This window comes from Halichoerus grypus, chromosome 13 (assembly GCF_964656455.1).
Source record: "Halichoerus grypus chromosome 13, mHalGry1.hap1.1, whole genome shotgun sequence".
In the NCBI taxonomy this organism is placed as follows: domain Eukaryota; kingdom Metazoa; phylum Chordata; class Mammalia; order Carnivora; family Phocidae; genus Halichoerus; species Halichoerus grypus.
The window spans coordinates 17,677,489-17,705,422 of record NC_135724.1 but is presented as its reverse complement, the minus strand read 5'-3'; the positions used below and the strand labels follow the sequence as shown (position 1 = coordinate 17,705,422).

The window sequence follows — 27,934 nt, the reverse complement described above, 5'->3', positions numbered from 1 at the left end:
TTTTTAGTAATACCTACTGAATTTAGTAATATCTAATTCCACATATATACATCATGAAAAATAAAAAGACTAAAAAAATGCAAAACACACAAACCAATGTAAGACTGAGGTGTTCAGCTTTAGAAAAATTAAAGCCAGCAAATAGTTTTTATGTGTGTCCATTTATTGATTGCTGGGAATACAGCCTATTGAGAATACATGACATGCATTTGGGGAGAGAAATTAACCAAATCTGAAATGAGGCCATTCAATAAGGCTTCTAGGAGTTAATAAGGTAGCAGATTAAATCTAAAGTCACAGTGTGGGAAGAGTCAAACGGCAACTTACGGTTGTCATTAAAATTCCAGCTGCAAATTCTTTTGGAACTTATTTATTCTTAATTACTTAGAAACTACCAGGAAAGACAGAAGATCACTCTGCCTCTTTAGCTTAAACTAATGCAAGGAACAAAAAAAAAAAAAAAAAGAATTTGCTGTTATTTCAAATCGTTTAACACAAAATTCCCATTTCTTACAGATTTCTCCACATCAATTCGTACGCTTTAGAATTATAAGTAGCTCTTCAGAATTAAGAAAAGATTAATGACAAATGCAAAACTGTCTTCGTTTGATTCCAGTATCTATCAATGAATTACACTGTTCTAGTACTAGCAGATTTTTACACCACATTGTCAATTTTCCCCCAAGATGTTTGTTATAACTCGCCTATACAATAAAATGATATAAAGTAAAGAATTCCAGTTACACTTAACAGGACGGAAAGATTAAGTTACTGGAATGTCTTAGATCATAATTAAAATCTGTTTAATTATATATGCGGTATATATGATGCAAAAATTATAACCTATAACTGGATAGACTTACAACTGTAGTGTTACATGCCACATATTTCCCCCAAACTTTGTGATGGATATTGTTTCTTAAAATGATAACACTGACATCACTGGATATTCACATGATTTGGATTGCTTTTTGTGGGAGAAAAAAGAAATGGCTATACACCAATGGAATAAAAAAAGGGAAGATTTTGGCTTTTTGTTTTTGTTTTGTTAAGAGGCAGTCTGTTCCCTTCATAAACTATATTCTTTCCTTAATGCTTCTGGAGGAATCAGTTACGGCTTGCAACGCTGGACAAATCGTGGGTATAAGCATACATCTCGGATGTGGTATCTATTCAGAATCCAGGTCAAGAATCGTTCCAAGCCCAAGCCATATCCTCCATGAGGACATGTGCCATATTTTCTCTGTTAAAAAAAAAGAGAGAGAAGAATAGATGTTTAAAATTTTGTCTAAAATATTTAAAATTTTCTACTGTGAAATGAGTCAGCTTATTGTGGTTAAGAATTCAACCCTTAATCTAGAAGCTTTCATGGACCACGTGTGTAGAAATGATTTGGTATGAAAAATAAACCAGGGATTAGGTGTCACCCTAATTTCAAACTTCTCAACTAAGTCAATGTCGCTGTTTATCAGAGGAAAATGTGAGACAGCACTAGATATTGGTAGGATCTAACAACAAATTTTTAAAAACTCAGTAGCATTGAGCAAGGCCAGAGCTGAGCAGTTTTTCAAATGAAGTCAACATATTATTAGACAAAGACAAAACTAGCAATAGTTATATGCCACATTATAACCATGAAACTGAATACAGCTCATTCCCACATCAAAGTACCACACTGAATTCTCTCCTTTTAAAAATTCCAATTTATGCAGAACTATTACAATGAAAACATTTTAAAAGAGTGTTAAAAAAACCCCACAAAACTGTTTTTACCTGATCTGTGTACCAGTAATAAGGAGTGGGGTCAATTCCTTCCCTTTTATAACCTGCCAGTATTTCCTCACTATCCCAGATACGCATTGAGCCTCCCACAATCTCACCAACATTGGGCATCAACACGTCAACCTATAAAAACAAGTAAATAAAATGCAGTTACTACCAGGCTATAGTTTCAAGGAAAATCACAATTAAACTCATAGCTAAAGGAGCACTATGGTCATGTAATATTCAAATATTCAAATCCTATAATTTAATAAGGTATGTTAAGCCCAATCAGAGGACAAAAGCCACTTCTTTAAATACTGCCATGCTAGATGTATAATGAAATATTTGCCATGACTCTATCTTATTACAGTGGCAGTCCCCGCCCCCTTAGAAAGCAAAATTACTAATACTATTTGAATCACAAACTGACAGATTCTGTAAGGCGGGAATCCTCAGGACATCGCTGCATATAGAAGGACTTGATCTCTACAGGAAATCGACATAGCAAGATGGGCTCATTAATGGTGTCCGTCATCAGTCTCTCAGGAGCTTCTGGGATATCCTGAGGTTAAACAAGACTTCATTAACATTTACAACTCGAAAGGCATTAAGACAGAAGCAGCCCTCACCCACTAGCAGCCCTTCCTCTTATTAATGTAGCATAGCAGAGAATACACACCCATCCACAACTCATACACGTGGGTGGAAGCAACAATTTCTTCCAAAAACAATAAAGATATTTTTAAAACTCACACTCAGTTATTAAACCAACTGCAAAAAGATCCGCTTCCTTCTACAGTATATCTCAAGCGCCATGCTGCTTGAGGAATGAACCCCCCCCCAAAAAAACCCCAAAACAAAAAACAAACCACTCAAAGCCATTATTCACTGGGACTAGATACTGGTAGTTATTTTTTTCAGCGGCCAGTTTTATCTAGCTCTGAAGCAAACGTAGTCCACTTAGTCCCATAAGGCATAAGATAATCAGTGAATGCTCCAGAACATCATCGGTCTATGCACAGAACGTGTTATTAATAACACCAATCTTTAAACTTTGTTATCTGTACTTCTTTCCTGTTATAGTAAATCTATATGGCTTCAACAGGAAGTAAGACAGAGTCATAAGACAAATAACCAGTGTGAAATTTCTAAGTGTAACCACACCTGGAATACTTAGCCAAGAAATGTTAGATGATGATGAACCAAGTTAATCTGCCCCTCTCTCAAAACATCCTTCAGTAAACCACACATAAACTCAAGTTAAAACTGAAAACTCTTGTCCCAGTACAAACTGACTGAGGCAACTCGACAAGACTCATGGATTTGTTTAATGTAAGAACCAAAATGGAGCTTAGCAATCACCCGGCACAGCTGTCATCAAGCCCCAGTCCCTGGAGGCCTGTGGGAGATGAGTGGGATAGTTCTGGTCTCCCAGCTTTTATCTGCTTTACATACTAGAGTAAGATTTAACTGGGGGGAAACAGTCTCACTGCACATTCCAAAAAGTCGGAAGACCATTTACTCTGGTGTCCTCATGTGCATGGGATGCCATCCGTGTACAATAAATGTTGACGAGCATCAAGGGCTTCCTGAGCCGTGGACCCTGCCAAGAATTTAGCTTTGAGTCCTCACAAATTTGCAAAGCAGATGTGACCTCCAAGGAACAGAGGGTGGGGTCACTGGCCTTCCGTCATACAGCAGTAAAGACACAGGTGGGAGCTAAGCCACCCAGGGGGGGCTTCTTACTCCAAAGACTGGGCTCTTTCCACTCCATCATACTACTTTGCTAAGTTTTAGGTAATAACACTTCTTAAATTTTTAATACAAAATTTTGTTATTATACACCACCAACTGAATTCATGAAATGGTGAATGATTTATATAGGTCTAATGTACTGTTTGTTCTCTCTATAAATTCCTTCTAAAAATAAAACAAAACTCAAGTTAGCAGTAGTTGCTCCTATTTTATCTATAAAATGGATTTGCAAATACTAAGTGAGAAATGGTTAAATGCACAGGGAAGAGGGCTTAACAGTACCAACAATCTACACGTCCGATACATCTGCTCTGTGTATCTGGGACACCAGACCACCTTCCCCAGCCAGGCCTTCTCTCTTGGTTTTGCATTTTAACCAACAGCTATTTTCCCCTTTGACTCTTCTCCATGTGAAGGAGTTTTAATACACTCCTTTAGGGGAGGCATCCTTTTTGAAAGAGCCAGATACTTTCTCAGGCAAATAAAATGAATATATATATATCAACATTTTACATGAAACTGTAAAGTGTACAGCTTTTTGAAGCATCCTGCCAGCCTAGAGAGTTACCACTAGAGTAAGTCACGAGCATGGACTGACCACGAAAGAAGAGGAAAGAGGTACAAGACGAGCTGTGCAGGCTGCCACGACGCTAATCATTACCGAACACTATGGAAAGATACTGTTCTAAGGCTGACTCTACATCTATTGACTCAGTGGATCCTCAGACAACCCCAAGGAGGAGCTTCTGTTGTTACCATTTATTTGACAAAGAGCAGCTGCCTCCTGCATTACTGGTTCATTAACCAGAGTAGCAATCGACTTACGCGCCATGCCATGCTGGCAACAGCAAGCAACACATACCTCTCCAAATTCATAGAAAGTCCCATCTTCTTTCTTTACATTGTGTTCTTTCAGCCACACAATAGCATCTGAATAGTTCATCCGCTTAAAAGGCCGTTTGGGAGGCTTGAAGTTCTACAAGAGAAAGAAAAAACAGTGTATACAAAGAAACCATAACACTAAAATTTCCATTTTAAGAAAAACTATTTGTCATTAGTGTAAAATGTTATTCCTGACTAGAAAACTGAAGACATTCCTAAAAATGGAAAATATACATGACCTCCTCCTATGTAAAATATTATAAAATTATTGGCAATGACTAGTATCAAATTTTACTCTTAAAAATATTAAGTACAGAAATGAGTAAAGTGGTCAAAAGGTACAAACTTCCAGTTATAAAATAGTCCGTCCTGAGGATATAATGTGCAGCACCATATATATATATATATATATATATATATATGTACGTACATATATATATATACATATATAATTAGCTAACAATACTCTATTTATAAATTTGAAAGTTGCTAGCAGAGTAGATCTTAGAAGGTTGCATCATAAGAAAGCACAAATTTTATCAATGTCTGGTAATGGACTTACGATAATCATTTCATAATATATACAACTATCAAATCATTATGCTGTACACCTGAAACGAATATAATGCTATATATCAATTTTATCTAAAAATATGTTATATATGTTATATATATAACATAAATGTTATATATAAATATGTTATATATTATATATATGTGTCACTTATTTCAAAGCTCACTAAGCCATTAAATTTACAAAAACTGAGGGTGAAGACATCATTACCCTCCAAAAAAAAAAAAATCATGACTTTGCAGTTCCATAAACAGCACACCTACCGGGTTGAGGTCACGCACTATGCTCGCTGCAGGTGATTTCAAGACTCTATCTACCACGTCACAAACCAAGTCCTCCAATCGGTTCAGGAGCTCCTCAAAGGTCAGGAAAGGACACTCTGCTTCCACGTGAGTGTATCTGAAGAACAAGACATTATCTGGGAGCCGCTCTTCTTTTCCATCAGGTTTCTCTCAAGCAAGGATTTTAACATTGTGAAACTGCCCAGAAATGCAAAATTCCAGCACCGCTAACCAACTCCCAACCCAGCACATTAGTTTTAGAGCCCCTACCTTTCCCCCTTGAATAGTGATTTCTTGTTTATTCCTTAACATAAAAAGGATCAAGGCAAAGTGAAAGAAGAGACCATAGCTAGCTATGGCCTAGGAGGCAAAACTTCATACATGGCTTTCATTAATTTGTTGAACTGCCCTCCACACACCCTCTTAATATATCAAATTTTTTTACATAATCATCATTTGCCTACATAAAGACTGCTTCTCTAAACATATTTTCTTAAAAATAATTTTTTTAATAAAAATGAAACGGTAATTCCGTACTCAGCCAGGTGCCTTCGTGTTCTAGATTGTTCTGCCCGGTATGACTGTGCAATACAAAACACATCTCCCAGAGCTGGAATGCAGGTCTCCAGGTACAACTGAGAGGACTGAGTCAAAAATGCCTCTTCCCCAAAATAGTCAAGCTTGAAGAGTGTAGCACCTCCTTCCACTTGTGTTTGCACTAACGTTGGAGGAGTAACCTGTTCAAATGCAAAGGAGGAGTAAATAAAGGCATATTGTGAGTGCCACTATTCAAGTTTAAAAATGGCAGAAGGTGTTTGTTTGCAAAAGATGACGAACACACTCTTACTTCATAGTACCCCCTATCAAAGAAGTGATCTCGAAAGCACCGGGTGACCACCGAGCGTGCTTTCAGGATCTTGGACATGTTTTCTCCCCGAATCATCATGTGTCGGTTGTTGAGCTGGACGTCCACGTCAGACTCCTCGTTAATCAAGTTATCAGCTCCTCCAGCAGGGGCCAGCCCGATCAGTTCCCAGAAGTCACAGCTCAACTCATGGCCACCGGGAGCCTCCATTTTAGAAAGGGGGGGTGGGGAGAAAGGAGAGAGAAGGAGACAAAAAACTAACATTATTGGAGATTTTCATTTATGTCAAAATTGTTGGTAAGCTATTTTTAGGCCTCATCATTATTAGCCTACCCTTCTAGACACAAAGACCCAATAATCTGATTTTATTTTGATATTTAATATTCCTTTCAGAGTAAATACACACATGATTTTTAAACAATAGAAAAGCACAAACTAGAAAATAAATGATTATCTTGCAACTTGGAGTAACTACTAACCACTGTTATCATTTGGTGTATCTTCCTAACCTTTCCCTGATAATTTAAAATAACATTTTATCAACATTGAAAATCTCCTCAAATGCAAAGGTTTTACTAAAAGCTGTTTCTCTTTGGAACAGATATATGATAGAAATTCAAATTCTCCCTAATAATTCCATTCCGATTCATTTTAGAAGCCACACATCACGGAATATACAATATCTTGGTGCCAAACCCTGGATAGCAAGTAACATGTCATGACAAATACGTTTTGCAAATCACATTACATCAGTGAAGCTGAATCAGATATTTATGCTTAATGTAGGTTCTTTAACATGAACTCGGAGACCCTCTGATCTAGTCTATTAAGGCGGACTCTAGGGGCTCCCTCTGGTGGTTAATAGGTCACATTTGTTTGTTTTCTTTCCAAGACAACAAATATAACCACAGTAATTATTTGAAAAGTAATTACCAACAAGTAACTCTTATGTGCCTGTTGGTTGGAGAAGAAACAACTCTCTGAATATCAGAATTATATTTAACTTTTTCTAAAAGAGACTTCCAAATTCTATTCAGAAAGTTTCAGATTTAGATTACTGTTCTCTCCTGAATTTTTTTGGGTAGACTGTTTTTATTACTACCTGGCTGAAAAATTATTCATGCATCCACAGCAAAGTGACTATACTATGGCCCATCAAGATTATTTAGGAATTCTATAAGGTTGGAAATCCCTGAGTTTGTTGTATCATATGAGTCGTACAGCATACTTATTTCACTGGAAAAGGAAAAGGCATCCTAAATTTAGCAAGTACATCACATCTGTGCATTAATTTGCCAAATACCAAAAGTACAAATAAAACACTGGAGAACGGGGCACCTGGGCGGCTCAGTCATTAAGTGTCTGCCTTCGGCTCAGGTCATGATCCCAGGGTCCTGGGATCGAGCCCCGCATCGGGCTCCCTGCTCTGCGGGAAGCCTGCTTCTCCCTCTCCCACTCCCCCTGCTTGTGTTCCCTCTCCCACTATGTCTCTCTCTGTCAAATAAATAAATAAAATCTTTAAAACAAACAAACAAACAAACAAAAAAACACTGGAGAACAAACACTTACCCACCCAGTACAAAATTCAATCTACTCACCTGTTTGCCCTTTGGAGTCAGATTTAGCATTCCATACACCGCAACACTACTCTCAGTGGCCAAGACGACTCCATTGTAACACTGACACTATAAAAAAATGAAAGTTCAAATTTATTTACTCATATTTACATTAAAATGTATGTTCTGATGTACAGAAAGCTAAGCGGATTACTTACATATAAGTTACCTGGTCTAAAACTAGTAAAATGAGATGGCCATCAATTTTTTAGTACTCATAAAGAATAGCTATTTTTGTGGAGGATTCATCTACAGAGAAATGTGTATGTAAATAGATATTTTACATATATGCATATGCATAAACGACAGTAGCCCACATCTCCTAAAAATATCTTTTTTTTTTAAAGATTTTATTTATTTATTCATGAGAGAGAAAGGGGCAGAGGGAGAAGCAGGCTCCCCAAGGAGCAGGAAGCCCGATGCGGGATTCGATCCCAGGACCCCAGGATCATGACCTGAGCCGAAGGCAGATGCTTAACCATCTGAGCCACCAGGCACCCTCTTAAAAATATCTGAACAGCACATTTTATTTTTTTTTTAAATTCACACTGTTAAAATAATAAACCGTCCACCTGGACTATGATCATCAATACTTGCTAAAACCATTAGGATAAAAGTGACATGTAACTTTATAATGGAGGGATCAGGCTAGCAACACTTCAACCCACTATCATAAAATCATAAAAAAAGACAAGAGGACATTATGTGTCTTTGATGTGAGGCAATGAGAAGCGCACAGCCTTGCCCATGAAGTAGTTGTGCAAAAAAAAAAAAAAGTCAAACAAAATGAAAAAAAACCCCAAAACCTGAATTTGATAAGCTTGTAAGAACTACAGAGGAGAGAAATATGTTAAATGACCCCTCGGGATGCAACCAGCCAAACCTGGAATGGAGGAGTTCCACTGGACAACCAACCAGGTTTTTTTAAACAAACGGTGTAGAAAAGACAATAGAAAAGGGCGAACAGTTACAGACTGAGAGAGATTTCAGAGCCACATCAGCTCAATGCAATACATAGATCTTGTCTGGGTTCTCATTCAAACCAAACAACTGTAAAAACACATTATGAGTCAATTGGGAGAATCTGACTGGATATTTAGGAGTTGCCTTTGTTTGGGGAGGGTGTGGTTAACATTAGCGTGGTTACATTAAAAATATTTTTTCTTGGAGATGCGTATGCAAGTATATTTACATGAAATGATACGATGTCTAGGGGGCAAAAGGGGCGAGCGGTAAACCAGAATGGCCATATTATTAACCATTACTTGTTAGAGACTTAATGTTTTTGTCCCTCCAAAATTCCTATGTTGAAATCCTACGCCCCAATTTGCCAGTACGAGGAAGTGGGCCCTTGGACAGGTGAATGGGCTCAGATGAGGGTATGCTCCCCCTCTCTGCTCTCTGCCACATGAGGATGCACTAGGAAGCTGGCAGTGTGCAGCCTGGAAGAGGGCCCTCACCAGAACATGACCATGCTGACACCCTGAGCTCGACTTCCAGCCTGTAGAACTGTGAGAGAGAAATTCCTGTTGTTTATAAGCCACCCAGTCTATGGTATCTTATGACAGCAGCTAAAACTGACCTTACCAAAGCTGGGTGATGAGCACATGAAGTTTCTTTATACAGCTGACCTTGAATAATTTGGGGATTAGGGGTGCTGATGCCCTGCATTGTCTAAATTCCACATATAACTTGATTCTCCCACAACTTAACTAATAACCAGCCTACTGTTGGCCGGAAGCCTTGCCAATAACATAAAGTCAATTAACGTATATTTTACATGTTATGTGTATTATGCTGTATTCTTAAAATAAGCTAGAGAAAAGAAAATGTTATTAAGTCATAAAGAAGAGAAAATTCACTCAGTACTGTAAAAAAAATCCAGACACAAGCAGACCCATGCAGTTCAAACCCATGTTGTTCAATGGTCAACTGTACTGTTCTATTTTTTATGTGTTGGAAATTTTCTATAACAGTTTAAAGTAAATATAAAGATCCTAAAATTCCCAAAACTAACAATAAAGGAACTTACTGAAAAAAAAAAAAATCAAGTTTTCAGCTATAAATAAGAAAAAATATTTACCAAATCATCTGACAAGACACACTGAAGATAGCCTGTACCATCCCGCAACACCAGAAACATTAAATTCTTTCCTAAAAATGAGAAAGAAAAATTAAGGCCGACTGTTCTCAAGGCAATTAAAAGTACTTTCTCATAATTTAACCTTATAATAGGTAACTCCATGGTTAAATTGTTAAGAGTTCAAACCTCCCGCGTGGCCCCCTTTCTCTCAAGTGGCCATCGGAAACATCACTACTCAGTATCTGTAAAGCATTTCACCTTCTTCACTGTACTTCCAAATCCTACGTGAGCCTCATGATCCACGTGATCAGGGGAAAGCAAGACCATCAAAAACGTGAGACGAGGGATTACATCTCACTCACCACTGAATCCTCTGCAGTACCTAGCACAGTACTGTGCGCTCAGCGAGAGGTGCATAAATATCACTGCATAGAATCACTCTTTTGATTTATGCCCCATCTCTTTTTATGAAGGATGTGGTAACTACTTACAATAAAATACACGTAATAATAAGACAAAGCAAAAAGTCAGGACTGAGAGAAGTAGAATGCAAACACACACTAATTATAAAAGCCAACACTACTGCCATAAATTAATTTAGGATTTGGCTCTGCCCTTCCTGTAATACATCCCCTGCTTTTCATTAAATAATTAAATTCAACTAGACAAATATTTACTGGATATGCCTGCTGATCTCTGTGGTTGGTTACAGTTAGATAGCATTTAAATAATTTTTAAACCTGTGCTCGCTTCGGCAGCACATATACTAAATAATTTTTAAACCTGTAATAGTCATTTAAGAACAAATTTAGGATATAATTCACTATCCTCTTTTATAAACTAGCATCCCAAACCAAAAATATCCCCCACCTAAGTAAATGTTTTTATGTTCTTCTTCATCTAGACCAGGGATGTTTAAAATTAAAGAGAGAGAAAAGAAAAGCTATACCATTTATTTACCTTGTCTACGCAGCCTGTGGACCCAGCCAAATACCTTTACTCTTTGGCCTCTGTATCCTTCTAGTGCATGAATCTTCACCTGTGAAATTGAAATCAATAACATTTGACCAATCCTGTAATTTATCACATATCAACTTCTCCACTAATACTAGATGAGGGGCAGTAAAGTGTTAAAATTTCACAAACGATGCAAAATGACAGTCATTCTACAACAAACGTTCACCATATTGGAGTGGTTAAAAAAAAAAAAAATCCAAGTCTTCTTTCTCTTAGTGCAAAACTGACACTGAGAACCATCTGGAATTTTAGATACTGCTATATAAAATCAATGAATAAATGAATTCCTAAGAGTAACAACAGGAGTCTGCACGAAGACCTTCCTGCCCTCACAGTCCCTCCCGACACCACAAAGTAGAAGCTAACCAAGGCTAGCTATTGGTTTGGAGGAGGAAGCACAGAGGAGAGGAGTACAGGAAGGGGAGGGTGAAGGTAGCCAAGACAGCTTCACCACTAAGGACACAGAAAAAAGACAACAATCCATGGGCAGTAAGAACTATTTGAGGGGCGTCTGGGTGCCTCAGATGGTTAAGCGTCTGCCTTCGGCTCAGGTCATGATCCCAGGGTCCTGGGATCGAGTCCCGCATCAGGCTCCCTGCTAGGCAGGGAGCCTGCTTCTCCCTCTGCCTCTCTCTCTGTCTCTCTGTCTCTCTGACTCTCATGAATAAATAAATAAAACATTAAAAAAAAAAACTATTTGAAATCTAAGCATGTCCGCTCACAGCCCAACATCTGTTCTAGAAAAAATACAGAGAATCCAATTCATAAAATCACAGAACACTTTATCTATTTAAAAAAATCATGAAAATCATGGATTTTGACCTCTTCATTTTATGGTGAGGAAATGGACACGTAGGGAGGGAGGACACTTAGCTAGCTTTCAGGTGGGATGGGAATCATTCAACACCTAATTACTAAACTTTATAAAGAATGAACCCCCAAAGAACCTGCCTCATAACTCTAAAATGTTATTTTCTCTCTATCCCTTCTAAAAGGAAAGGGAGGGCAAACGGTGTCAAGAAGCAAAGCAGGCGGCCCGGCCCTCGGACACAGAACTGACAGTCTGACGAGGCGCGGCCGCGATATTTGGGACAGAATGTGTCACACCCACACATTTTGGCTCTGGGAGACTTGGATCGTTTTCAATGGTAATCTTCTTGGCTTCTTCCAGGTTCTTTTCTCTCCGCAAATTGTCTTCTGCCTAATTTTAACAATAAAGCAGTTTGTTAACACGATTTCTAGTATTCTAACTTAAAAAATGTTCACAGCGGCAAAATCACTGCTCACCTCTTTCTTTTCCCGGGATTCACTCTTCATTTGTTCTCTATGCCACATTTTTTTAATGTTCTTCATCTGTGATTTAGAAATAACATCCCACCTCTAGAGAAAAAAACAGATATTTAATTTTTTCAAGAACCTCTATGTTCTGATGAAAACTTATTTACAAAATGTAATTCGGTAGAGTTTTTGGCTCATCCTACCTCATTTTCTTTTTGTGAATCTATGTAAATGGTGGGAAACGGTTCTTTTCCTACTGTCATCAAAGCCTTGGGTGGGAAGGGAGAAAAAGAAAATTTAACATTGTACCATATTTGAAATCAAAATCACATCCTAATTATGAGGTAACTTCAACCATCTAGAACGTCATCAAGAGCCAAGAAGAAAAGCATACAGACCCCAACAGCCAAAAGTGAATGTTGAAAGAATGACTGGTTGGATGTACTAAGAATACTTTGCTTCAAGTAGAAGCCCTCGGGTCCTTTCACAAACAGTTCTAGCAAGTGGGGCTACACAATACAGTTGATCCCTGAACTCGGGTTTAAACTGCGTGGATCCACTTATATGTAGATTTTTTTCCATAGATACAGTACAGTGCTGTAAATACATTTTTCTCCTCCTTATGATTTTAACATTTGCTGTTTTCTAGTTTGCTTTTTTGTAAAAATACAATATAGAATACATATAACATTCAGAATATGTGTTGACTATTTATGTTATTGGTTTATGTTATTGGCTTCTGATCAACTGTAGGCTATTGGTAATTAAGCTTTAAGGAAGTCAAAAGCTGTATGCAGATTTCTGACTTGGCAGGGGTCAGCGCCCCTAACCCTGTGCTGTTCAAGGGTCAACTGTATACCATTTCCCAGTACAAGTAGACTAGAAGCAACATATTTTAAGTGGCTGTGGGAACCAGCAGGAAGTATACTGAGAACAACAGAGGAGAGAAAGTTGACAGTAGAAGTCAACTGCAGATCACACCTAAATGGTTAATCTTCACTAAGAAATCAGGGAAGTTGTTTCCGAAACTCTTTCAGAAAGAAAAATAACAGTTAAGAACATAAAAGGCTACACTTAATTTAATTTGAAAAATTCCTGTATGTAGAATACCTCTTCATAAATACGAGGACATGTCAGGTGTTGCTGTGCCGTTTAAATTTTATAGTTTGTATTACTTGATTAAGCCAGCCAAGAAATGTAACAAATTACTCTCTCCAATTGTAGGATCTGAAGCTTACGGAAATTAAAGGTCTAATTTCCAAACCTGGAAAATACTTTTCATCTTCTTTTAACACTAACCCCAACTCAGTGATCACTGTAGAGGAGGGAACCTGGATCTTTTAAAAACATCTAAGAGGGGCACCTGGGTAGTTCAGTCGTTAAACGTCTGCCTTCGGCTCAGGTCATGGTCCCAGGGTCCTGGGATCGAGTCCGCATTGGGCTCCCTGCTCCGCGCAGAGCCTGCTTCTCCCTCTCCCACTCCCCCTGCTTGTTCCCTCTCTCTGTGTCTCTCTCTGTCAAATAAACAAATAAAATCTTTAAAAAAAATTAAAAAAAAAAAATAAAAACATCTAAGAGAGTTTTTTTTTTTTAAGATTTATTTATTTATTTGACAGAGAGATAGAGGGAGAGCACAAGTAGGCAGAGCGGCAGGCAGAGGGAGAAGCAGGCTCTCCGCTGAGCAGGGAGCTGGACATGGGGCTTGATCCCAGGACCCCGGGATCATGACCTGAGCTGAAGGCAGCTGCTTAACCGACTGAGCCACCCAGGCGCCCTGAGAGTTCTTCTTTTTAATAATTACACTTGGTAGAGATGTTTGTAAATCATTAGGAATTTGCTACCTGACACTCTCTATTGATCCCTCCTTTTTTATCACCAAAATTGAAAGTTACAAGCCAAACTGTAATTCCCCAAATCAGAACGGTACACTTTTGCTAATAGTGACATTTTGCAAACATTCACCTAAACGTCAGTTTTGGGGAGCCACAGGAATCACCTCAACAACTGGAAATGAGAGAATGATTCCCTTTTAAAAATTAAAAGGTAAGACTCAGCTTCACCCAGTCCCACTAAGTTCATGCCCAGATTTCTTCTCCCTTTTTTTAAAAGAAATTTTATTTATTCACTTGTCAGAGAGAGAGAGCACAAGCAGGGGAGTGGCAGAGGGAGAGGGAGAAGCAGGCTTCCCACTGAGCAGGGAGCCCGAACACGAGGGGCTCGATCCCAGGACCCTGGGATCATGACCTGAGCTGAAGGCAGATGCTTAACCGACTGAGCCAGCCAGGCGCCCCTGCCCAGAGTTCTTCTAAATGGACTCCTAAGAGGCCTCTTGGTGAATTTACTACTAGAATCCAGATGTGATCCTGAGCCTTGAGATTCAAAGACCTAATTTATATCAGTACACTAAGACCGGACCCATTTCTCAGAGCAGACACTCAGTAACTCCTGAGTCTGGAGCTTGAAGACAGAATGCTAATTTACCAATGTACTATTATTTCTCAGGATCTAAAATCCTCAAGTGAGTTTAGCATATTCTCTCTTAGCATGATAAGGAAGAAAAGAAGACACCTTTTAAAAATATTCAAATTTATGTTTAGACTTGTTCATCCAAACTCTTAAAGCTACATAGCTGTATACATTCCTCATTTTCTCTTTTCTGAAAATTCTCTTCAAAATCTAGTGCCTGAAATAAAGTTATTGATGAGTCACATGTTAATAGACACGAGTCATTAACAAATGTAGTCATTTTGCGAACGAGAAGAGACGCTACCTTTAGGCCTGTTTTAAAAGGTTTCTCCTTGGTTCCATCCCCTGTAGCATCATTTCCCTCTCGATCGGAGACATAGAGCTCTGCTGTTTTACAAAAGGAGAGTAAGTTACTCATTTGGCCAGTAATTATTAGTCACTTCGTACTGCAACTATTTTATCCATTCTTTATTTTTGTAAACAGAACAAGCCATCTGATTAGTAAAAACTACCACAGTCCAAAAGAAATTATATCATGATTACTTTCCCACGCCTATTTCAGTGACATCTATCACATAAAAACATACTAGTTACAAATCTGGCTTTTCAAAATGCACTTTGATGATTTTAATTTGTGATACTGCTTCTGGCTACTTGATAAAGGCTTTGAAGGTGGCCAGACCAGACTGGAATCTTGGATGTTGTACCTTAAAAAACCTGGGTGACCCTAAAGAATTCACTTAACCTGTCTGAGCTTATTTGTCTACGAAGTGAGGGGAAAAAAACAATACCCATCTTGAATGGCTGTACTGAGGACGAAATAAAGTAACACATACAAATCAGATATCCCAGTGAGAGTGCACCGATGTCAAATAAATACCAGTTCCTTCTGATCTTTAAAGGAAATGAAGCTCTGAGCTTAACGAATTGCAGAAGGCCTTACAACTAATTAAGTGTGAACACTGACATCAATCCTGGTCCCTTTTTCCCTTTTTCTATTGCACCATACGGTCTCCCTGGAAATCTCAATATAAATGAGGATGTGTGAAAGCGAATTAGAATTCACGAGTCCTTTCCGGACGATCACTTTGAAGAGCTTACATATTTGGGGGCTACTCTGACGTCTCATAGTGCCTCGCGGGGGCTAAGTGTCAGCTGAATCACCAGATTGTTCGCAGTGGGGCAGAGCGAGGAGCGGCCGCCATCCCGGTCCCCGGAAACAGGCGGCCCCCCGAGAGGGAAAAACCCCACCCAGCGAGTCGGGGCCCAGCTGGGGTCCAGGCCCCTCCCCCCGCTCCTAGCTTTTACGTACAGAGGTGGACCGCCCACTGGAAGCCAGGCCACCGGCCGCAGCTCGGTTCCTCCCCACGTAGGGGCACCGCCACACTTACACAGCCCGGGGTCTCCGGGCTTCACTCACCTAGTACCATCCCCGCGGTCGGCCCGGTCACCTCCAAGGACATCGTCTCCAAGACTCTGCCGCCTTGTCACCCCAACGTGCACCGGCGGCTTCCTCGACTAGGACGTTGCATCAGAACTTCCTGCATAGGTCGCTCCAGTGAGTCACCCAAGCGTCGCGTAGCCATTGGTTACAGGAGGATTACGGTAAGTGGGCGGGCGTCACTGCTGCAGCCATCTTTGAGCCGGACAGAGGCAACTTCCGGGTCCGCCGCCCCGCCCCCACGCGCTCGGGCTTTCCCGGACCGGGCTCCCCGGGACTCCGTGGCCGCCTAGACCCGGAAGGGGCTGCAGTCTTCTCTGCTCTCGGGCCTCACCTCCCTACTTCCCCTGCTGAGTCGTCCAATTCCGCCCCCAGCTGTAGGTGCGCTGGGGCCCTTTTGGAATCGAGACCAAAAATTTTGTTCCTTATCCCCAAATGTTGGAATGCTTGTGGAATTAATGTCATCATCAAATGTATTGAGCACCAGCCACGGGGGTGGGGGGAGTGTTAGGGGCATAAGAATAGTCCTATCTCATGTGCATTGCCTGTTGTGAAATATCAAGGCCATTTAACTTTGTAACTTAAATGGATGAGGAGCAGTACTTCTGTATTTATGATTTGGATTATTGGTATTTTTATTTAAAGTTACAATGATCGCTGTTAGGGAGGCCATAATAATGTGGAAAGAACTAGGGCTTCAAACCCGGTCGGAATTCTGGTTCCGCCTTTTACTAACTGTGCTTTGGGATAGATTACTTAACCTAAGCTTCAATTTCCCTATTTATGAAGGATGATGTAAATTCATGTCCAGCACATGATAGATACTAAATAAAGGGTAGCTAACATTATCATTCTCCGTTGAGTGGAATACCAGAGTTTGTCCTTGAGTCAAAGGAAAACTTATATGTGTTATGAAAGAAACTAAAAATAACTCCATACATAGGTTCAGACTCTGGAGAATATGAACCAAATACTTTCTTCCAGAGTATTTCACCCAATTTGATGGACTTCCCCTTTTTCCTCTTTGCTAACTTTTTGTGTTTTCTCACACACATAATCGTTAACTGTTGCTGCAAAGCAAATTACCCCAAACTTTGGAGCTTAAGACAACGAACATTCATTACTTCAGTTTCTGAAAGTGAGGAATCCAGGGGTGGCTTTGCTGGGGATTCGGTCTCAGGGTCTCCTGAATCAAGCTGTGGGCAGGGGCTACAGTCTTCTGAAGCTTGGCTGGGTGAGGATCTGCTACCAGGCTCACTCATAGGGCTGGCGGAAGGCCTAGGTTCTTTGTGGGGCGGGCTCCCCATAGCGCTTCTAATGACGGGATAGCTGACATCTCCCAAAGCAAGTGATCAGAGAGAAAGAAAGCTGTATTAGTTACCTATTGTATAATAAATGACCCCCAAACTTCAAGCAACATTTGGCTTCTCGTGTTGTCTGTGGACCAGGAATCTGGGGACTCTGGCTCTGGGTCTCTCAAAAGGCTGCTATCCAGGTGTCAGCTGGGACTGCAGGCATCATACTTTTAAGATTCTTAAGTCTCACCGGGGATATGGGGCGCCTGGGTGGCTCAGTCGTTAAGCGGCTGCCTTCAGCTCAGGTCATGATCCCAGGGTCCTGGGATCGAGCCCCGCATCGGGCTCCCTGCTCGGCGGAGAGCCTGCTTCTCCCTCTCCCTCTGCCTGCTGCTCTGCCTACTTGTGCTCTCTCTCTCTCTGTGTTAAACAAATAAATAAAAATCTTTATAAAAAAAAAAAAGTCTCACCAGGGATAGATCCTCTATCACGCTCACTCAGCTGAGTGTTGGCCTCAGTTCTTTGCCACGTGGGCCACTCCATCAGGCAGCTAGCTTCATCAGAGCGAGCAAACAAGATGGAGGCCACAGTCATTTGTAGCCTACTCTCAGAAGTGACATCCCTAACTTTCACCATATTCTGCTTATTTGAATCCCGTCACCTGGTCCAGCCTACACACAAAGAAAGGGTTTTACACCAGGGCATGACTATTAGGAGGTGAGGTCGAGGTGGCCAGCTTAGAAAGCTGCCTTCCACTTCGACCAACACCCAAGATGCAGTTCCTCTTGTAACCCGATTAGTGAGGTAACATTTCATCATTTCTACTTATTCTATTGGTCACACAGACCAACCCTAGTACAACACGGGAGAGGGCTACACAAGGGGGTGAATACCAGGTGGTGGAGCTCAGTGAGAACCATCTTAGGGGTTGCCGGCCACAGGCCAGCTGGATGAATTTCTCCTCTTCACCCTGCCCTGGGCTCCCAGAGGCTGACTAATGGGGACCACATCAACGTGCTGTCTTCTGGTCAGATACAGCTCGCGGGGAGCACAGGCAGGAGAGCAAGAGGGAGGATAGTAAGATTGGGGTATTTATTCGCCCAGCTCCCTTGCCGCAAGCTGGCTGCATGTGGCTCCGGTCAGGTGGCACTAAGAAACTGTCATTGGACTGCCCTTCATGCACTAAGTGTTTGGCCGACAGTCTCATTTAGTCCAACCTCCCTCCAGAAGCAGAACTTTCCTTGCAGTATCACCGAAAGGGTCACTTCCAAGAACAAACTGAATGAGTGAAATGAAATGAAAATGAATGGCATTGCTCTTCTGTCTCCTCATCCGACTCTGGCCAGCTGGGGGCGCCCCCTTCTCGTGGTCCTCGACTGTCCGTCTCTGCGCCACTCAGGGATGTCCCAGTCTGGGTTGACACCCGTTTCTCTCCAGGCACCAGATGCGAGTCGCTATCCTAAGGGTGTAATGGCCCTCATGGGCCACTGTATCCGACTGCTTGTTTGAGCTCAGGGCGCGCGACGCCGGCGGCGCCATGTTGTCCCCGCCCATTTCTGCGTCTCGCTCACCTGGTCCTGCCTCGCGGCTCCACCCATCACCTCCAGGTGTGGGAGGAAGCTGTCGGCCTCGCTGCTGTCGCGGGACCGCTGCTTTTCGGGCACCATTTCGGAGCAAACCCACAAGTGTCTATAGTGTTCTCTCGTGCACCTAGCGATTTGCTCCTCAAAAGAGTCTCCGGAGAGAGAAGAGGCCAACATCACTGTAAGCACCCCTGAGGCTCCTTTACTGATCCCCGGGCGGGGAACGGGGGCAGGGTGGGGGGAGGGGAGGCCCAGGGTTCTGGTAATTAGCGAGCCGTCCAGCAGTCCAAAATTCTCAGTCCTGTTTAAAACCGGCTTGAAACTGCAAACAAAAAGTGGGAGTTATTACGATGACATTCTTCAGTTTAAGGAATCGTAAACGTAACTTTCCTTTTCAGTGTAAAGTTTAAGCGCTTAGGTTTGCTCGTTAGTTTATTTCAGTGATTTCCAGCTCCTTCATGTTTGTGAACTGCTCGTTTATAAGCACCTCATCTATACTGTCTCCCTTAAAAAAGAAAAAAGTGAAGTCGTTATAAAGTCCTGCTTCCCTGTAAGGAGGTGAATAATGACAACTCTGTACCTGGGGCTCTAAAGCCAGCTACATACATAGGATACCAGACCCCTCAGTTCTGCTTCTCTGACCCTGACCAGGTTCCTTCACCTCCATGAGCCAGATTTTTCCACTGTAAAATGATAATCTTCTGGAAAGGTTGTTGTGAGGTTGATATGAGATTAAGTATATATGCCTAGTATATACTTGGCATCCAGTAAGCCTTCTGAGTTAGGGTAGAAATGGTATTAATAATCATTGTTAATCTTTTGTTTCATGATTCTACGTGAATCAAATCTTCAAGCCTTGGACCAAACTGCTGAGGGTTGTTGGTAGACCTGCCCCATTTCCACCTTCACCACTCCCTCTTCACTTCCTGAAAGTCTCAGGAATTCGGGATTCAGCATGTCTCAGAATCTGCAGATCCTTCTCACTGCCCCACCTCTCAGCAAATGACCTGGTTCTTGCTTCAAACTGTTAAATAGGAGCTCTCTGCTTGCCCTCCTTTACTGCCCTCAAACTTCCCTATTCAACACCTATGCTTTCCTTCTAGGACAATGCACGTAGTATCTTCTCTCCTGACAACTCCTCTGGGGTCTCCTGGATCTCCACAGCTCCCCAAGCTAATCTGCATTCCAGCCCAGGAAAACACTTAAAAAAATAAACCCAACCATTTCATTTTCCAGTTGGCAACCTTCTATGATTTCCTTTTGCTCTCAGGATCCACCCCAATGTCCATACAGAATCACCAGGCTGGAATAGCCTTTAAGAAAGGTGAAGACGGGGTGCCTGGGTGGCTCAGTCGTTAAGCGTCTGCCTTCGGCTCAGGTCATGATCCCAGGGTCCTGGGATCGAGTCCTGCATGGGGCTCCCTGCTCCGCGGGAAGCCTGCTTCTCCCTCTCCCACTCCCCCTGCTTGTGTTCCCTCTCTCGCTGTCCCTCTCTCTCTGTCAAACAAATAAATAAAATCTTTAAAAAAAGAAAAAAAAGGTGAAGACAGTAAAATGGAGAAGAAGCTGGGTACACAAGCAGAATTGTGTTTTCTGAAAGCAATGAGGAAGAACTAACCTCTAGGTTAGTTTGAAGAACAATCACTATGTCAGTTTGGCAGGAGCTGGGGCCCTAGTGAGTCTCCATGGAGTCTCAAGCCCAGCTGATGATTTCTTAGTTTATCAGGGGTTTTGTTTTGTTTTGTTTTTTTCTGTAGGAGCAGGTCGTGAAAGTATTTTCACGCCAAGCCACAAAATCCTGAGAAATATCCCAAGTCTTACACAGATCCAGTCAATTTAAAAAAGCTCTTCTGGGTCCACATTTATTCAAGATGTTTGCTGTGATGAAGTCTTGATGCAAGTTTTCCAGAAACTTGAACCAAAATTCTCCCTTTAAAAATAGTACATTGTGTTACCTTTATTAAACTCTCCAATAAGCATAAATTTTTGTGTTGATCACATAGAATTTATTTATTTTTTTAGCAGTTGAGATTTTTTTTTAAGATTTTATTAATTTATTTGACAGAGAGATACAGCGAGAGAGGGAACACAAGCAGGAGAAGTGGAAGAGGGAGAAGCAGGCTTCCCACTGAGCAGGGAGCCCGATGCGGGGCTCGATCTCAGGACCCTGGGATCATGACCTGAGCCGAAGGCAGACGCTTAACGACTGAGCCACCCAGGCACCCCTGATCACATAGAATTTAAATAAGGAAGCTGAAGATAGGTGGGAGTCCCAAAGCTGATGGTAACTGGAATCCTCCTATAGGATTTCCATAGATTGGCTTATTCATTACACAGTTTAGCTAAGCAGAACCATTTTATAATGAAACTGCAAGATGATTCCCAGTCAGCAAATCGACCTGAGACAGAGCAGGGACTCACGTTTGGCCTCCTGTCAATTTCTATGGTGTAGAGAGCACAAGAGCCTGATTCAGTATCCTAATTCTTTGGGGACCACAAAAGGACCCCAGGGGATCTTTCACCCGCTCTGGGAGAGGGTCTAGGACCCATTGGGGCAGCTGGACACAATCCCTTCGTGGCTGCTTCAACGTCCCTGGGCTAAGTAAGTCTGCCTCCAGTGTCCTGGGATTCCCACTACTCATTCAGTCAGTGCTTTTCCCTCTTCCCTTCCTTCCCAGTTTCCTTCCCTTCTCCTTTAACCTCCCTCTTCTTTTCCAGGCTCCTTCCCCTCCTTATACTCTGTGGGGGCCCCTACCAGACAGCTACAGCTTAGCTCCTCTCAGCCTGTGAGAGCTTGCTCTCTCTGGCCTGTAACTAACCAGCAGAGGTGGGAGAGGCCTGCCTCACACCATGTAGACCTTGGTCAAACTGTTGCCCCCTGATGGGGACTAGTGACCATGGTGGAGGTATACTTATGACAGCCATAGGAAACTTTATGTTTTCTCTTTATCCTTCTCTTGTTCCCTGGTTCTAAGTTGCCTGAATAGACACCCAAGAAAAAGGACGGTTGAAATGGCCACCCCCCACCCCCCCCCCACCGGGCCTAATCCACCCTGATGGGCAGTAGATAGACTGCCTCCCTCCACCGGCCCCTGCTTGGTTACTTTCTTCTCTCTCTCCAGTTCCTTCTTCCAGCTCCCTCCTCCACCCACTGCCCCTTTCAACCTGGAGACTCCCTGTCTTGTTACCCTCTTTAAAATTCCTGGGTGCTTCTCAATCCTTTGTCCCCATCTGTGGGGAGAGGAGCAGGGTGGGCTTTTTTGTTGCCTCTCCAGTCAAGAATTTGTCACCAGGTTAGATCTCATTGTCCTGTGAAGACCCCCTAAATAGTACACGGGCACAGGCTCTCTCTGACCCTAAAATCTCTGTTTTCTCTCTTTCTGCCTGTCTGGTTAGCCACCTTATTAATTATTTTTCAGCCCAAAGGAAGTTCGGGTTAAGATTGAGCAGGACATGGACTTGGTGTGAGATTGAGGAAATTGAGGAGATTGCTGGGACACACATTTCAGAACTGCTGGATCCCCTCCATTCTCTGTACTTGCTTGTCTCTCTCTTATGCACAGCCTTTATTCCCATAGTAACCGGGACTGGGCATGTATCCGTAAGATGCAGGATCCTGGAAGCCCCACCCAGCTTCCTTCTTTGATAGTAGCACACCAGATTTATTTGTAAATATGGGAAATGCTGAGAGGATTCCAAAAGACTTCCTCTTGGGTTGCATTCTTAATAATTGGACCAATTCAAATTAAATGCCCTGAAAAAAAAGAAATTAGTTTTCTTTTGTAGCTCGGCTTGGCCCCAGTGCACTTTGGGTGATCAAAAGAAATGGCCACCAAATGGGTCCCTTAACTTTAATTCTATTTTACAGTTGCATCTGTTTGGTAAATGGTCTCAAAAGTGGGGAGAGATCCTTTACATACAGGCCTTTACAAAACTGTACCAAGACCCAGGCGGGCAGGACTCCTGGGGTATATGTGTGGCCTCCATCTCTACCCCAGCTCCAAAGGATTCAGAGCCAGATTTGCCCATGGATCTTCTCGTCCAGCCACTGCCAAACTGTCTCCATTCAGAATCTCCTTTTCAGGTCCCAGCTGGCTCCCCTCAGCCTCCTGCTCCAACACTCCCTTCAGCCCCTAAACCCCCACCTTACCCTAGCCAGGCTCCTGAAGCACCAGAACCCCCCAACTGGAGCCCCCAGCACTATCCCCAATGGGATCCCAGCCAGGCTCCAAGCTAGTTCCCTCCTCCACCTCACCACCACGCCAGGGTCTCTTTCCCCTACAGGAGGTGGTTAATGAGAATGGGGCAAGTACTAGAGTACGTGTCCCTTTCTCTGTGAGACACCTAGGGATATGCAAAGAAAGGTTTGGTAGATTTTCAGAAAATCTTGGTAAGTTTAGGGATGAGTTTGTCAGATTAGGGCTGATGGTCTCACTGACCTGGCAGGACGTCAGTGTCCTATTGACTAAACTAGAATGAGGCATTGTATTGCTTGTTTGTCCAAAGGGATTAAAAGGTGTATGATAAAACTTGCAAATGACGACAAGGTTAGAGAGATTACTCATGGGAAGGATGAGAACCTGGCGGTCTCTGAGCTGGGTAACAGAAACATTGAGAAAGGATGCTGACCCAGAGCTAGAGCGCGCAGAGCGAAGGGTATTGCTGTGTGTTTATTACGCAGTCGGCTCCAAATGTTAGGAGAAAAGTACAGAAGTGGGAGGCTGGCCCTTGGGCTCCACTGTCAGACTTGGTGGAGGAGGCCTTCAAGGTCTATAATAACAGAGGCAGAGTCTGGTAGGGGTACCCCACAGAATGGTTCTTGGTCCCAAAACACCCCATTTCCAGAGCCAGTACGTCTCATATGAACCCAGTCCTCCGCATCCCCCCAGCACCCGTTAACCTGACCACCACAAAATGTTTTAATCCATCAGCCCTGACCTGGTAAACCTGTGTTACCCACACGTAACACCTCTTATGCTCCTTGCAGGACCCCCATCTGTAACCAGACAAGAGGAACCTGCCCACCAAAAGGTGTAGTTAACCCCATGCCGGATCCCTGTTCCCCCTTATGTGCACTATGACCAACTGCAGTTCAGACACGCCATGACATCTGGAAGATATGGCCATGGTGGCGTAGTTACCCGGCCTGTTACACAGGGTCACAGGTGTCCTGGACTGCCAACACTGAAAACCAGAGAGACAAATACAAGTACTCCTTGTGGCAGCCCCCTAACACCCACCCTACCCAGGACTCTTATGTCTAGCTAAGGGAGTAATGTTCCTGGAAAGGGTAGATGGGAAGGGGATAGTGGTTCAGTCCCTTGATACTAACCATACTAGAGGTGATCGGACTGTGGAATATATTGCACCCCCCTCCCTGCCCCGAGGATATTAAAGTATTCTCCAATAACCCCCAGAGCACTCAGCTATCACCATGAAGGTCCAGATGAGCAGTGTGTCTGCTGATTGCCAGGATAGTTACCTTGGTTGGTTCCTTGATGGGACTGGCTGGGTAATTAATTTACAACAGTGCAGTCAGATACTGTGTCCATGGTGGTGGCTGAAACAGGACAGGATTTTAAAGTCATACAAAAATCATTAGATTCTCTGGCTTCTGTGGTTGGTCTTAGATCACCAGTTAGCCTTGGATTATTTACTAGCTGAACAAGGAGGAATAGGTGCTATTGCAAATACATCTTGTTGCTTCAGTAATGTTTCTGGAGAGGTGGAACCAAAGGCTGACATCGTCCTCCAACAGGCTACAAAATTTTAACAACCCCATTGCCCAAACCACCTGGGACTCCAGTAGAGGGTACCTACCAAATGGTGCTTGGTTCTTGCCTTTCATTGGACCCTTAGTGGCCATTTTATTGCTGTTACTGTTGGGGCCCTGGGTTTTTAAGCTTCTGGAAGTTTGTGTCTTCCAGGCTTCAGTAATTCCAAGTCAAGATCATGGTGGTGCTAGGATTCCAACCTACACCATTATAGGAGGATCCCTGTTCTTATAAATCATTAGAACAGTCAGCGAGACCCCTCCAGGGTGGGGAAGGAACAGGAGCCCCCACTCATCAGGAAGCAGGTTCTGAAGATGAGACAGAGGAGGGACTGGACTGGGGTCCCCTCAACCCTGACCACAAAATCCAGCGTTCCTTGACCACCTCCATAAGGAAAAAAAAAAAGGCGAAAACTCTATGCCTCTTGAGTAGTTATCTTGCAGGAGTGCAGTGGGAAGATGCTTACTGAAAGGAAGATGCTGACTACAAAGACCAGGCCACACCAGTCTGCACCTAGATGGACCCCAGGGCTGACTTTCTCCCTCATTATAATAAAAATCCCACCCAGGGGTAGAGATTTAACATGCTTATTAGACATGTCCTGCCTAAGAAGCAAGACCTTTAAGTGCTGAGAGCTGAAAATTCCCCACCTCTCCGTGTTCATATGTCACCCTTTTCCTGCCTCAGTCTCTTTAAAAGCTCTCCCTGACCTCTCTTCAGGGAGCCAGCCTGAAAAACCTCAGGGCTCTTCCCTTTGTGCTGCTGTCTCCCTTGTGCTGGGGCAGAAGCCCCAGTAAAGCCTTGCCTGGAACTCCCATTTGGCTTCTTGTCAGTTTCTGTTGTTGAGCCCAAGGGCCCCCTCTGGTATCAGACCTCTATTTTATAAGGTTGATTCTCAGCACCTGGGAGAATTGATTCCTGATGAGAAATGCTGGAGTAGAGGACTCTCCCATGTTGGCTTCACAGGCCAGATCCGGTATCTTTCATTCTCTAGTGAAAAAGAAACGGAGGCATTCCAGGGCTGTGACCACATTTCCAGAATGGTTGCTGTTGTTTAATAGCATCAGGGGCCAAAGGAGCATTGATAATCACTCCCAACTGGAGATCATAAACAAGTTATCCAGAGTGAGTGACATATCCTGAATTTGGCAGGAGCACCCTGGGCTTTTAACCACAAAGCTTGGTCAGGAGGTTTGGATTTCTTTCCATGTTAGATCCCTTTCCTCTTATATTTATTGTCAATAAATGAATTCTAATTTTATTCAAGTTTTGAGGCCAAATTCCTGATGATTGAAAAACTGAGGGTTATTTCTTCCTAAGCATCTTACTTACTGAGGTCATCTTAGCTGATAGTTGATTCGGCAGCATAGAGGCAAATCTACACTGGTCTTTGGTGGTGGTGTTTTTTTTTTTTTAACATACAAACCATATTTATTCAGTTTAAAATTATTTATTATATATAATATATATATTGGTCTTTGAATCTGGCACATTCTTTTCAATTTTATTGGAACTTCTGCTTATTTTCCATGACCTTAAGATGTTACCCAGACTCTTCTGAGGGCGAAGACAACATTTGCATATAAATGGCCTAACAAAACGCACCTCTCAGTGGGTAACCATCTCTTGGGATTCTCAGTCATCCAGGAGGGCAGAGTAAAGAGCTCGGCATTTCTGGTCTAGTGGGAAATGTGTAGGCTAGGGAGATTCTCATTTTGAGAGGATATGTAGCGTAAGCAGGAAAAATATGAACTCCAACTACTGTTCTTTGGCTTAAAAAGAATTTTGACTTTTAATTTCATTTTTGGAATAGGTAAAATATTAATACTGTTCAAAACTATAACCTTTATGAATGAAAAGATAATTCCATTTTTAAAGTCACTTCCTTATTTCCTTTTTTTTTTTCTCACTTAAATTCAAGTTGGTTAACATATAGTGTTAACATCAGGAGTAGAATTTAGTGATTCATCACTTACATATGACACCCAGTGCTCATCCCAACTTCTTTCTTTCTTTAAAACAGCTTCTTTTGAAATACAAATGATATGTAACAAACTGCACATATTTGAAGTGTGCAGTTTGGTATGTTTTAGCATATTGATATGCCTGTCAAACCATCACCACAGTCAAGATAGCATATTCCTCACCCCAAACAGCTTTCTCATGCTCCTTTGTATTCCTCCTCATACGTTTCCCTAATGACTAATAATGTTGAGCATCTCTTCATGTGTTATTTTGCCATATGTATATCTTCATTTTTTATAGTTTTATTGAATTATATAATTGATACACAGCACTAAGTTAATGATTTCACTTATGTATATCGTGAAACGCTTATCACAGTAAGTTTAATTAACATCCATCATTTTATATAGATACAAAGTAAAAGAAAATTCTTTTCCTCATGATGAGAACTCTTAGGATTTCCTCTCTGAACACTTTCATGTATATCATACAGCAGTGTAAACTACAGTCTTCATGTTGTACGTGACATTCCTTGTACTTACTTGTAACTGGAAGTTGTATCTTTACACATCCTTCATTCATCTCCCCTCCCGCCCTGTACCCACCTGCGGTAACCACAAATCTGGTTTCTTTTTCTATGACTTTGGGTTTTTTGTTTGTTATTAGATTCCACATATAAATGAGATCATACAGTTTTATCTTTCTCTGACTTATTTAACTTAGCATGATGCCCTCGAGGTCTATCCAAATGGCAGGATTTCCACATTTTTTATGGATAAATAATATTCCTTTGTGTATATGTATACACACGCTACACCACAACTGCTTTATCCATTCATCCATCAGTGGACACTTAGATCGTTTCTATGTCTTGGCTATTATAAATAATGCTCTTATGAACATGTGGGTACAGATACCTCTTCGATATCGTGCTTTTGTTTCCTTCTGATATATATTCAGAAGTGGGATTGTGGGATCATACAGTAGTTCTACTTTTAATTTTTTGAGGATCCTCTATGTTGTTTTCCACGGTGGCTGCATCATTTTACAATCCTGCCATCACTTACCAACCCCACGAGTGCGCAAAGTTTCCCTTTTCTTCACGTATACACCAGCATTTGTTGTCTCTTGTCTTTTTGATGGCAGTCATGCTAACGGGCAAGAGGGGATACCTCATTGTGGTTTTAAAATGCGTTTCCCTGATTAGGGATGTTGAGCATCTTTTAATGTACCTGTTGGCCATTTGTATGTCTTCATTGGACAAATGTCTACTCCAGTCCTTTGCCCATTTTTAA

At 42.0% G+C, this 27,934-nt stretch overlaps 1 protein-coding gene and 1 long non-coding RNA gene across 6 annotated transcripts in view; one reads left to right on the top strand and one right to left on the bottom strand.

Moving 5' to 3' along the window:
- Positions 1 to 142: 142 nt before the first annotated feature.
- On the bottom strand, positions 143 to 16,161 carry NARS1 (asparaginyl-tRNA synthetase 1). Of its 2 annotated transcripts, none has more exons than XM_036097472.2 (15): positions 16,002 to 16,161; positions 14,886 to 14,968; positions 12,319 to 12,384; positions 12,125 to 12,217; positions 11,949 to 12,038; positions 10,781 to 10,859; positions 9,821 to 9,891; positions 7,720 to 7,806; positions 6,104 to 6,325; positions 5,794 to 5,993; positions 5,239 to 5,374; positions 4,382 to 4,495; positions 2,195 to 2,326; positions 1,774 to 1,905; positions 143 to 1,243 (listed from the first exon to the last, which is right to left on the bottom strand). In XM_036097472.2, the coding sequence occupies exons 1-15, from the start codon at positions 16,042 to 16,044 to the stop codon at positions 1,112 to 1,114; spliced, it is 1,680 nt and encodes a 559-aa protein (XP_035953365.2). In that variant the 5' UTR covers positions 16,045 to 16,161; the 3' UTR covers positions 143 to 1,111. The 2 variants fall into 2 exon arrangements, with proteins under 2 accessions (XP_035953365.2, XP_035953372.2); XM_036097479.2 differs by having other exon boundaries at positions 14,886 to 14,965; positions 16,002 to 16,145.
- A 2,590-nt stretch (positions 16,162 to 18,751) lies between these two features.
- The window catches only part of LOC144379838 (uncharacterized), a 47,789-nt gene continuing 38,606 nt past the window's right edge, over positions 18,752 to 27,934 (top strand). The window contains exon 1 of one of the 4 annotated variants that reach the window (XR_013443292.1): positions 18,752 to 19,081. This is a non-coding gene — a long non-coding RNA (uncharacterized LOC144379838). The remainder of the gene's footprint in view (positions 19,082 to 27,934) is intronic. The other 3 variants (XR_013443290.1, XR_013443289.1, XR_013443291.1) reach the window with 3 other exon arrangements.